Source organism: Mustela nigripes, chromosome 13 (assembly GCF_022355385.1).
Source record: "Mustela nigripes isolate SB6536 chromosome 13, MUSNIG.SB6536, whole genome shotgun sequence".
In the NCBI taxonomy this organism is placed as follows: Eukaryota; Metazoa; Chordata; class Mammalia; order Carnivora; family Mustelidae; genus Mustela; species Mustela nigripes.
The window spans coordinates 92,682,462-92,695,835 of NC_081569.1; the positions used below are offsets into that span (position 1 = coordinate 92,682,462).

Sequence of the window (13,374 nt, forward strand, 5' to 3'; positions counted from 1 at the left end):
TCTAATGAAAAGATTACCAAAGAAGAATTTTATATCTTCTATATTTTTAGCGTTTTTTTACAATGAGCAGTATACTGTTTTTGTAATTGAAGTTTATAGCATTTATAAGAGGTTTTAGCAACATGGAAGTAGTTTTATGATAATGTTAAGTGCAAAAGTGAGATATAAAACTTCGTATTTAGTAACACAACCATGTTTTCTTCAAGTGTTTTTAAAAACACAAATATGGGGCAGCTGGTGGCTCTGATGGTTAAGTTCCGCCTTCGGCTCAGGTCGTGATTCTGGGGTCCTGAGATAGAGCCCCACATAGAACTCCTTGCTCAGCAGAGAGCCTGCTTCTTCCTCTCCTACTCCCCCTGCTTGTGCTCTCTTTCTCTTAAAAAAAAAAATAGAATAAGTCAAATAGACAAGCAGAGAGAGTCAAGTATCATATGGTTTCACTTACTTTTGGAGCATAAGGAATAGCATGGAGGACATTGGGAGATGGAGAGGAGAAGTGAGATGGGGGAAATTGGAGGGGGAGACAAACCATGAGAAACTGTGGACTCTGAGAAACAAACTGAGGGGTTTGGAGGGGAGGGTGTGGGGGGTTGGGTAAGCCTGGGGCATGTATTGCATGGAGCACTAGGTGTGGTACATAAACCCATGAATTTTGGAGCACTGAAAAGAAATAAAATAAAATGGAAAAAACACATAAAGTTTTCAAAGAAAAAAGAAAAACAGAGTTGTTTCAGAAGGAGACTTAAGGTAATCAGAACATTTTTTTTTTTTTTTTTTTTAGAGAGAGAGAGAGCAAGAGCGCATGAACAAGTGAGCAAGTAGCATGGAAGGTGCAAGGGGAGAGAGAGAATCTTGAGCAGGCTCCATGGCCAGCATGGAGCCCAATGCAAGGCTCCGTTTCATGACCCTGGGATCATGACCTGAGCTGAAATCAGGAGTCATGTGCTTATCTGGCAGAACCACCCAGGATAGGTCTTGATCTCAAAGTCAGGAGTTCAGGACCTGTGTTGGGCTCCTTGCTGGGCATATGGAGCCCACCTAAAGAAAAAAAAAATGTATTCCCTTCTGTAGGATTATTTCTTGATTACTCACTATTTTAACAGAGTTAGTATGTCTTAATGTGTCTAGTCAAAAGTTGACTGTAATTGGTTTCATTTTTATCCCATTTAATATAAACTATTGTATAATCAGTCATAGAAATTGTAATACTGTACTCTGAGAAAGTGAAGTCAGGTTTTTTTTTTCATTTCAGGCATTATTTATTTTTCTTTATTTTCTGGGTTAATTTTTGAAGAAAATTTGTTAAGGAAAAACAGGTTATCCGAGGATTTGGTAGTTCGTAGTCTTGTAATAGTCAATTAGCAAAGAAGTTTTCAAATAGACATATCTTTAATTTTATTGTTTTTCATTGTTATTCGATATTTGGCAAAGTTTGCAGAGAAGCCTTATAGCTAACTACATGTCTAGATTTGATTGTGTCTGTAAGCTTTAAATAAATATATAGGCAGTAAGTATAATTTATGTTCATTCAACTTTTTCTTTTAAGTTTTTAAGGTTACATATTTATTTATTTTTAAATAATTTCTGTACCCAACGTGCAGCTCGAACTTGCACCCCCAGGATCAAGAGTCACATACTCTTTTGACTGAGCTAGCCAGGCACCGCTGTTCTCTCAATTTTTTAAATATGCTATAGCCATATTGAATGTGAAGTGATCCAGAACAATTGAGGTCATCATTGGTGAAGAATTCTGAACCCTTGGGGGTGCTGGGTGGCTCAGTGGGTTAAACCTCTGCCTTTGGCTCAGGTCATGATTTCAGGGTCCTGGGATTGAGCTCCGCATCAGGCTCTCTGCTCATCAGGAAGCCTGCTTTTCCCTCTCTGCCTGCCTTTCTGCCTCCTTGTGATACCTCTCTCTCTCTCTCTGTCAAATAAATAAATAAAAATCTTAAAAAAAAAAAAAAAAAAAAAGAAAAGAATTCTGAATACTTGGATCTTGCTCTCACTTAGTTCTTGCTCTCACTTAGTCCCATAGCACTTTTGTACCTTAAGGATCAAAAGGGACATGTGAAAAAAAAATTGGATACTATAAAGTACTAGACTTATGTCAAGTATCAGGCACTTGGTTTCATCTAAAAAATCTATCCTAAGAAAACCTCCTAAGGGAACTGTGACATAGGTTACCATTTTTATTTGGGCTACAGAATATGGGTAGTAAATTTGTCACAGTAAGACTAATAGAGTGGAGTGCTTACTGGTTCAATGACCTTCAGTTGGCATTTACTGCATAATACTCAAGGACGGCATAGTGTGATAGTCTACACTCCTAAATCAGAAATGTTCTTTGCTGTATTCAAGTTGTCTTTTAATTCTTTCTGTCATTTACATTCTTTCCTTCCCAGCTGCCAGATTTGTACTTTAGGAAGGTAAGGTGCAGAAAATGTTTGGGGTAAAATAATAAGAAAGAGACAAAAATTTAGCATTTCTATCATGGAATGAAAAATACTGTTAGTGTACCATACGATATTTGGATGTTTATTTGTATCATTGTATATTTGATAAATTTAGTATTTTTTAATCTGAATTTCATAATTGAGTCTAAATTATTCTGTCATATTTATTACCAAGAAGATGTAACACATATTTGATAATTTTTTATTCTCTTCTTATAGTTTTCAGCATATGATTTCATCCCATCTCCAAAATTAAAGCCCTCTCAAGGAATGCCAGTAAATGATGATTTATGTTTTAGCAGAAAAAGAGTGTCAAGAAACTTATTTCAGAATAGTCGAGATTATAACCCAGATTCTCTTCCTGTATGTGCTGCTGGTAAGTAAAAGGTCCAGGTAATGGACATGTTGAAACTATCTTAAAGGTTTCTCTAAACTTAATAATTCCTTTAAGAGCTCAAAGAATTTATAATCTAGTAGACAATTCAGATTCAATAAATATTTGTTAAAGATATGATAGGAATGGGGCACCTGGGTGCCTTAGTCCATTGAGTGTCCAACTCTTAATTTTGGCTCAGGTTGTGATTTCAGGGTCATGAGATCAAGCCCTATGTCTAGCTCTGCACTGGGTGTGGAGCCTGCTTGGGATTCTCTCTCCCTCTCATCCCATACACTTGTTTGTGCCTGCTCACTCTCTCTCTCTTTCTTTCAAAAAAAACAAAAAAAAATCTAATAAGAATGGACACTTTGACATAATTGTCTCCTAAGGCTCTGGGAGGGTTTCTCACTGAAACCGTTTAAGTACTAATGTAAGGCAGTATTTACTTGATCAACAATCCATATTTATTGAGTGTCTCATATGTGTCAGATATTTTACTAGGTACTGGGAATATGGCAGTCAACAAAAAAGGGAAAACTTTCTTCATAATAAACTTGCATTCTAATTGGAGCAAAGCAGACATTAAATAAATGCAAAGCATAGTAGGTTAGATGGTGATAAATGCTATGGAGAAAAATAAAGCAGTGAAGCGGAAATGGAGAAAGGGCTATTTTAAATAATCTGGTGAAAGAAGGCCACATTCAGAAAGAGAATATTTGAAGAAAACCACACAAGTATCGAGAGAAGAAAAAATAATACAGGAAGAGGGAATAGTACAGAATGCAGAACATGTTTGAGAAAGATCAAAGAGGCTAGTTAGTCTGGAATGAAATCAGTAAAGGTTAGAGAAGTAGAAAATGAAATTAAAGAGGTAATAAGGGTCCTTATTTATAAGGTCTAGTGGACTATTTAATGAACTCTGGCTTTTACTCTGAGTGAGGAACATTTTGAGAAAAGAGGTAACATATGTTGCCTTATATTTTCTAGGCATGTTTTGGATGTTACATTTAAAATAGAGCTAAGAAGGGCACTTGGGTGGCTCAGTCAGTCAAGTGTCCAACTCTTGATTTTGGCTCAGGTCATGAATCTCACTGTGGTGATATCCAGTCCCAGGTCTGGGTCCATGCTCAGAGAGAGTCTGCTTGAGATTCTCTCCCTCTTCCTCTGCCTTTCCTGCCCCTGCCCCCAGCATCTCCCTCAAATAAATAAATAAATCTTTTAAAAATAAATAAATAGACTTAAGGAGGGCAAGGGTGAAAACAGGGTGGAATTGATGGAAGTTTAACCAGGCTAGCAGTGAATGTAGTGAAAGCAGTTAGATACTAACCATATGTCATAGGTAGAGTTGATATGATCTGCTGATGGCTTGGGTATGGAATGTGTGAAAGAGAGAAGTAAAGAGTGCTCTTAAGGTTTTTTGGTCAGAGCAACAGAAAGATGTTTGTCTAAGTAAGTGTTATAGAAAGTAAATATTATGGTAGTTTAAAGGACATGGTCATTGTCATGGGCCATATCAGTTAGAAAAGGCACTGAAGAGGAGGTAATTATAATGCATCTTTTGAGGATGTATATGATATAAGCAGTTAGAGGTGAGTTGTGAGGAGAGCAGAGGTTTACATTAGGAATGGGCTTGGGATATTCTAGGAGCTGTGTGAAGAAGGCATGATTCATTTTAGATGGTAGAGAATAAATTTGGATATGGGGAACCCTTCTGTACTAGGCTCAGAAATTTGAACTCATGCTTATAAGCTATATGGAACTAATGGGAGATTGTTTTCATTAAGGAAAAAAGAAGCTAGGGTGATAAGGTTGGTTATAAATCAAATAGCCATCAGGAAAATATGACCACTGGATGTAGAAGATGAAGATAGGGAATAGAAAAAGATTTCAAGATTTAGCACACAGGTAATTACAAAAAGGGTAGTGTGATGACAAAACAAAGCCAGTTGGGAAGGAAAAGTGGTTTATAACATAAAGATTTAGTTTTTTATAATTGTTTATTTGATATCCAGATGATATCATTTATTGAAATGTGTTAGCTATGAGTCCAGGAACAAAATTTAGAGAATGTTTTTTAACACAGGAGAATTTATATACCTTTATGCAGTAAAAGTCCATAATATTTTCATACAAAAATGACTGTTAGACAGATTATGTAGTTTTAATATCTAAGAGAGTAAAAGAAATGCAAGAATATATCCAGTTATGGGGAGCCTGGGTGGCTTAGTGGGTTAAAGCCTCTTGACTTCAGCTCAGGTCATGATCTCAGGGTCCTGGAATGGAAGCCCTCGTCGGGCTCTCTGCTCAGTGGGGAGCCTGCTTCCTCCTCTCTCTCTGCCTGCCTCTCTGCCTACTTGTGATCTCTCTCTCTTTCTCTGTCAAATAACTAAATAAAATCTTTAAAAAAAAAAAAGAATATATCCAGTTATGCTCATACCATTAGTTAGGATTTTTATAAGGCTCATGCTTTCTCATGCTTTCTGTACTGTTGAGGGCTCTCACCTAGTTGTATAGATTTAAAATAACTGGAAAGTAAGACATCATATAACCTGATGCCAGATTGGATGACATGAATTATAAATACTGTAGGGATTTAAGAAAGGAAAAGGTGATAGAAGTGGTGAAGTGGTGATGAAGTGGTTTGAGAAAACTCCAGGAAAAGTTGGGCATGAGCTGGACCTTAAAAAAGGGAGAGGTTTGGGGCACCTGGGTGGCTCAGTGGGTTAAAGCCTCTGCCTTCGGCTCAGGTCATGATCCCAGAGTCCTGGGATCGAGCCTTGCATCGGGCTGTCTGCTCAGTGGACAGCCTGCTTTTTCCTCTCTCTCTCTGCCTGCCTCTCTGCTTACTTGTGATCTCTGTCTGTCAGATAAATAAAATTAAAAAAAAGGGGGGGGGGAGAGGTTTGTGATTGATTGGCAGTGAAGAAAGAGAGGGACTCTTATAGATAGGGCTAAAGTAGAACCAAAGCATGGAGGTGAAAATTACTTTAGAAGGTGTCCAGCACATGAAGGTTAAAGGAGCTTAAAATCAAAGGGAGGTAATTTTATAAATCATAAAATTTTAGAACTTATATAAAGGACCCGCAGTAAGCAATAACCTTAACAAGCCAAGGGAAAGAGATCTTGGAAATATGGCCAGATAAGCTTGGAAACTATGTGAATGCTGTGTTACATGTTAGGAAACAAACTAGAAGAGTTCTGCAGTACGACATTTTTGTATAATATATACTACAAATGTCAGGAAGAAGGAAAATCAGCCCAGGAAACAACAGATGTTGGTGAGGATGAGAAGAAGGGAAATCCTCTTACATTGTTGGTGTGAATGCAAACTGGTACAGCGACTCTGGAAAACAGAGTGGTGATTCCTCAAAAAGTTAAAAATAAAAAATAAAATAAAATCAAAAGTTAAAAATAAAACTATCCTATGATCCAGTAATTGCAGTACTAGATGTTTACCCAAAGGTACAAAAATAATGACTTGAAGGGACACATGCACATTTTATAGCAGCATTTTCATGTTTATAGCAGCATTTTCAACAATTGCCAAATTATGGAAGGAGCCCAAGTGTCCATTGACTGATGCATGGATAAAGAAGATGTGGTATAGGTGTCTGAGGGGCTCAGTTGGTTAATTGGCTCTTAAGGCTCAGGGTGCTGGTATCGAGCCCCTTTGTTGGGCTCCCTGCTGAGCAGGGAGTCTGCTTCTCCCTCTTCCTCTGCTGTTTCCCCTGCTTGTGCTCTCTTGCTCTGTCAGATAAGTAATATCTTAAAAAAAAAAAAAGAAAAGAAAAGAATGAAATCTTGCTATTTGCAATGATGTGGTTGGAGCTAGAGAGTACTATGCTAGGTAAAATAAGTCAGAGAAAGACAAATACCATATGATTTCACTCATATGTGGAATTTGAGAAACAAACAGGTGAACATAAGGGGAGAAAAAAGAGAAGCAAACCGTAAAACAGTTTTAACTATGGAGAACAAACTGAGGGTTGCTGGAGGATGTTGAGGGGATGGATGGATGTAGAGGGTACTTGTTGGGATGAGTACTGGGTATTATATATAAGTGACAGATCACTAAATTCTACTTCTGAAACTAATACTACACTCTATGTTAACTAACTGGAATTTAAGTAAAAACTTGGGGGGAAAAGAAGGAAAGCAAGGTCTGGAGAAATGTTCCATGGTAAGGCAGTATGTAGAAAGAGTTTTTGTGTATATTTTTCAATATACCTTTCTTTGTACTTTTGCAGTCTCTTCTGTTCTTTAACCCATGATACCAATCAGATATGCCCATAGCAAAAACTTTCCCTTTCTTGCCTACTTAGTTCACTGTACAGTTACTCCTGTAGTTATTCCTATGCAAATGAAATCAATACTTATGAAATTTAATGTATTCATGAAATAAAGTTAATATTTAACTTTAAGAAAAACATTTATGTTTTTCTCTTCCTTCTCTTCAAAGGCAGTACTGGGACTCATCAGACAAATGTTTCTGGGAAGTGTGGACAACTTGGATTTTCACAGATATGTGGGAAAACTGGCAGTGTGGATTCTGACTTACAGTACCTAGGAACAACTAACAGTCATCAAGATAAAGGTTTAATTTCCAACTTTATTTGGATACAAAGATTTATAAATATTATGTAGGATATCCAAGTGTAGCTTACATGTTATTTTGTGTAATTTTATTCATTGCAAAAAACTTATATATTTTTTTTAAAAACTTACATTTTTAGTAACAGTTTTAATAACATTTTTTCATAACTTACCCTAAAATGTTAGATTGAATAATCTTAATGTAAATATAAGTGGTAGAAATTAGAGGGTTTAGAAACTCATGGTAGAAATGAGCATTTTATTTTTATTTATTTATTTATTTATTTATTTATTAAGATTTTATTTATTTATTTGACAGACAGAGATCACAAGCAGGCAGAGAGGCAGGCAGAGAGAGAGGAGGAAGCAGGCTCCCCGCTGAGCAGAGAGCCCGACACGGGGCTCGATCCCAGGACTCTGAGATCATGACCCGAGCCGAAGGCAGCAGCTTAACCCACTGAGCCACCCAGGCGCCCCTTTTTTTATTTTTTTAAAGATTTTATTTATTCATTTGACAGAGAGAGATCACAAGTAGGCAGAGAGGCAGGCAGAGAGAGAGAGAGGAGGAAGCAGGCTCCCTGCTGAGCAGAGAGCCCGATGTGGGACTCGATCCCAGGACCCTGAGATCATGACCTGAGCTGAAGGCAGCGGCTTAACCCACTGAGCCACCCAGGCGCCCAGAAATGAGCATTTTAATACCAAGTAATTAAAAACATTATTCATTAAAAAGTACTGTGTTAGCAGAAGACAGTTATGTTCTGTAGCAGTTTTAACTTTTCCTTTTTCCTTTTTGAAAGAGATTATGCAAGTTGAGGGGAAGAGGGAGAATCTTAAGCATTCTCCATGCCCAGTGTGGAGCCACACTGGGTTCAATCTCACATTCCTGAGATCATGACCTGAGCTGAAATCAAGAGTTGGATGCTTAACTGACAGAGCCACTTGGGTGTCCCAGCAGTTTTACCTTTTAAGGCTGTTGAGAATTTATTAAGCCCCCTGTTAGGAACCATAACTTCTTGATTAGCTGTCATTTCAGATATCTTATATATCTCTAAGATAGAGAACAAAAGGAAGGACTTGAGGCTGACTGTCAGTTATATGAATTTTTGATTTGAAGGGGTTTCTTAAATGTCTGTGTTAAGTAATAGCTTTATCAATTATTATTTAGAGGTAGGATCATATGAAATATTTTTAGAGGTATTTTAATTTTTGTTAAATATCCTTTACTAAAGTTTTTGAATGATAGGGACATATCTCTGTCTTTATTTGTCAATGAAAAGTAATGCTCATTTGAAATCAATAAGGAAGATTTGTTAATATAGTACTTAAATTTTAGCAACCCTTTCCTCTACCCACTACAAGGGCCTTATGACTCCATAAAGTTTTTCTTTATGGTGTTATTCCCAATAAAACAGTTCATTTTTCTTAATGAAAGAGATATTTCCTAAATTTTGACTAGATTCCCTGGGGACTTGTGATTAGTAGAAGCAGTGAAGATTCTCTCTGTTGCTTAGTCTGTTCCTGTTTACGATGTCCCCCAAATGATTACATTACCTTTGATAACTACCTCCACTCTCAGTGTTTAATCAGATCTTTGAGGCTCTGGTTTTCTGTAACCTCTCAGAATACCTGTAAGAGCAGTACTAAAGGGATATCAAGTTCTTCCAGAATCAGCATTTAACTTAATAGTAGGTGTACATTAAAAAGTCTGTTAAGACCACCACCATGTTGGGGCATGTTGGGTGGCTCAGTGGTTTAAGCCTCTGCCTTCAGCTCAGGTCATGATCACAGGGTCCTGGGATTGAGCCCCACATCAGGTTCTGTGCTCAGATCACCTGGCAGTCATCACAAGTGTACTTCTTAATCCCCATCACCGATTTAATCCACCCCCAAACCTGCCTCCCTTCTGTTTCTTGGTTTCCCTTTTTTTTACCCCCTTTGCTCATTTGTTTTGTTTCTTAAATTCCACATATGAGTGAAATCATATGGCAATTGTGTTTCTCTGATTGTCTTATTTCGCTTAGCATAATACTTTCTAGCTCCATCCATGTCATTCCAAATGGCAAGATTTCATTCTTTATATGGTTGAGTAATATTCGTGTGTGTGTGTGTGTGTGTGTGTGTGTGTTGTGTGTGTATCTACCACATTTTCTTTATCCATTCATCAATAGATGGGACACTTGGGCTATTTCTGTACTTCGGCTATTATAGATAATGCTGCTATAAACATCACAGTGCATGTATCCCTTTGAATTAGTATTTTTGTATTCTTTGGGTAAATACCTAGTAGTGTAATTGCAGGGTGTTAGGGTAGCTCTAATTTTAACTTTTTGAGGAACCACCATACTGTTTTCCAGAGTGGCCTCACCAGTTTGCATTCCCACCAACAGTACAAGAGGATTCCCCTTTCTCTACATCCTCACCAATACCTGTTGTTCCCTGTGTTGTTGATTTTAGTTATTTAGTTATTTAGTTATCCTGACAGGTGTGAGGTATTAGTAGTTTTGATTTACATTTCCCTGATGATCAGTGATGCTGAGCATTTTTTCATGTGTCTGTTGGCCATCTGGATGTCTTCTGTATATTTTTAATTGGATTATGAAATGCTATTTTTAAGAGCCATACCTAAAACATGTCAAAAGAGAATGGGAGAAAGTAAAGCATGGAAAAGATATACCAGGCAAATAGTCAAAGATAGCAAGTATAAAAATACAGATATTCGGGACATGCACACTAAAGGTATAAATATTTTTAGGGCTAAAGATTATAATCATAATGAAAAAAGAACAAGAAGAGATAAGACTTTGCTAAAATCATTTGGAGGTAGGGAAGAGTGTGTGTGACAGAATTATAAGGAGAAAATTAACAAATCCACAAATGTCCACACATCAATAGAAAATTTAAATAGAGGGACACCTGGACGCCTCAGTCAGTTAAGTGTCTGCTTCCTTGGGCTCAGGTCATGATCCCAGGGTACTAGGATCCAACCCCACATTGGGCTTCCTGCTCAGTGGAGAGTCTGCTTCTCCCTCTGCTCTTTCTCCTGCTTGTGTTCTCCCTTTTCCCCTCAAATAAATAAATAAGTAAAATCTTAAAAGAAAACTTAAATAGAATAAAGAAGTTTTAGATTAGGTGATACAGAGTAATGAACAACACAATTAATAAACTTGTGAAAGTTGTCTCAGAAATGGAAAACCTCAATAGACCTGTAATCGTTGAAGAAATTTTTTTAAAAAAATTTATCCCTACACACACAAAAATGACAAAAATATTCCAGGTTCAGATGGTGTTCCTAGTATTCTGTCAAACCTTCAAAAAGAGATAAATCCTATCTTAAACAAACTGAAAGAATTAAAAAAGAAAGTTTTCCTGCTTTATTTTATGAGATGAGTATAGCCTTAATTCCATGACCCCATAAAGTTAATGAATAAAGGGAAAAAATGGTGGCCCAGTCTTACCTTCATGGAAGACAAAGTCCCAAAAATGTATTAGCAAATGGAATCTAGCAATGTGGTTTTAAAATGTGTATGTTATATATTATGTGCAAGTAATCTTCCAGAAACTGCTATATTTTTAACATCACAGAAAGGAGGCAGACCATATAAATGTGTCGATAGATGTGGTTATATCATGCTTAGCGAAATAAGTAAAGCAGAGAAACACAACTATCATATGATCTCCCTGATATGAGGAAGTGGTGATACAACATGGGGGCTTAAGTGGGTAGGAAAAGAATAGATAGATGTGGTTAAAATTCAACATCTGTGCATGGTTACAAACTTCTAACAAACTATAAATAACTTTCTTAACCTGATATCTATTAATACCTATAGCCACTATATTTAGTATTAAAGTATTAAAATTCACTTTAAAGTCAAGAATAAGACAAAATGCTCACTGTTACCATTGCTTTTGAAAATGATACTAATCCCTTTAGTATTGGGAAGCAGGCACTGTTCTGGAATATAAGATCAGAATCTAGTAGAGGAGAAAATAAAGAAACAAGAACAGAAGTGACTTCTGTGAGGAAAAATAAAGTACGATAGGAGACAGAATGTGATAAGGAAAGTTTCTGTGAGTGAAATGTTTAAGCAGAACCCCAAATGAAGTGAGGGAGTGAGTTACATTGATACCGGGAAAAATCCAGGAAGAGAGCATTCCGGGAAAAGAGAATAATCAAAGTACAAAAGCTCTGAAGTAGGACCACATTTGGCTTATTGGAGAAATAGGAAGGTCAGTATATTGAGTGAGAGGGAGAGTAATCTTCAGAGGTAACTTGGGGCCTTGTGGGATATAGTGAGGATTTGGGATTTTATTCTGAGTGGGATAGGAAGTGTTGAGAGGTTTTTGAGAGGAAACAAAAATAGCCTGATTTGACTGTTTTAAAAGGATCAGAGTTACTGTATAGAGAAAAGGCTTAGTAAGAATGGGGGCAGGGTGCAAATCAAACTAGTGAGGATATGGCTATTGTAAAGGCCAGAGATGATATGGCTTGTATTAGAAAGGAAGCAATGGAAGTGGTGAAAAGTAGTTGGATTCTGATGTACAAAGTAGCCATAAAGTTTGGAAGCATAGATAATTTTATAATGTATGCTCATGTAATATGAATAAGCCATTTACTCTGTATTCACCTAAGTTTTCAGACTCAGTGATCACCCTGTGTTGCTAATGTTGATTTACTAATGGATTAGATATGAGGTTTGTGAGAAGAATCAAGGATGAGTCCAGTGTTGTTGGCCTGAGCAACTTGAGGAATAGAGCTGCCATTTACCAAGAAGAGTAGATTTTACTGGGAAATCAATAGTTTGGTTTTGAACATGTTACATTTGGGTCATCTGTCTTTTTAAAGAGGATGTTGAGTGGCTTTTGATATGAAGTCTGGATACAAAGGAAAATCTGTGCTAAAAATTTGGGAGTCATTCTACTCCCTATCTAGGAAGAGCTTAGTTCAAAATTAAAAGTATAACATTTGTAGAGGAAGAAACAAAAATTGTCATTACTCAGATAAAATGTGGTACAATGTGATAATTAAGAGCACTTGGAAGCCACAGTGCCTGGGTCTGTATCCTAGCTTTATGATTTCCTAATGTGTGATTTTTGGCAATTTAGTTATCCCTCCTACGTTTTTTCTTTTAGTCTATAAGATGAGTACGTACCCCCTCAGGGTTCTTGTGAGGATCAGATTACTTAATACACACAAAGTGTTTAGAACACCACTTGCTCGGGGTGGGGGGGGCGGGGGGAAAGAACAACACTTGACATGTAGTAAAGTGCTAGGTATTAGCTCCCATCATTATCATTTTCATAGTTGCCATCATTATCATTATGAAAATTACTAGATTACCTACAAAGATAATCTAAAAACATATACAGAAAACTGTTAAAATATTAAACGATTTAGCAAGGTTGCCAGAATATAAAGGTCAATAAAGTTCCTAGACACCAGCAACTTTTAGAAAATATAATTTTTAAGAAAAAAAAATTACAGTACCGGAACGCCTGGGTGGCTCAGTTGGTTAAGCAGCTGCCTTCAGCTCAGGTCATGATCCCAGCATCCTGGGATCGAGTCCCACATCGGGCTCCTTGCTCGGCAGGGAGCCTGCTTCTCCCTCTGCCTCTGCCTGCCATTCTGTCTGCCTGTGCTCGCTCTCTTCTCTCTCTGACAAATAAATAAAATCTTTTAAAAAAAAATTACAGTACCAACAAAAAATATAAGTATATGGAAACCTAATAAAAGATTCACATACCTTTTGTAATGAAAGCTAAAATACATTTCTGAGAGACAAAGACCTAAATAAATTAAAGGAATTCAGCCTCCCTGTTTAACTGTTTTAAACAGAGAGGCTGATTATCAGAAAAATGGCAGTTATTTCTAGGTTGTTCTGTAAATTCAATGTCACTCCAATCGAAAACCCAACAAGGATCTTGTATAGGACCTGACAGCTGATCTTGAAA

General features: G+C 37.0%; 1 protein-coding gene across 2 annotated transcripts in view; it reads left to right on the forward strand.

Moving 5' to 3' along the window:
• Window positions 1-13,374, forward strand: part of TOGARAM1 (TOG array regulator of axonemal microtubules 1) — an 80,814-nt gene that overhangs the window by 12,229 nt on the left and 55,211 nt on the right. For both annotated transcript variants that reach the window (XM_059373131.1, XM_059373132.1), the window contains exons 2-3: window positions 2,673-2,829; window positions 7,289-7,423. In XM_059373131.1, the coding sequence (XP_059229114.1) occupies window positions 2,673-2,829; window positions 7,289-7,423 (292 nt within the window). The remainder of the gene's footprint in view (window positions 1-2,672; window positions 2,830-7,288; window positions 7,424-13,374) is intronic.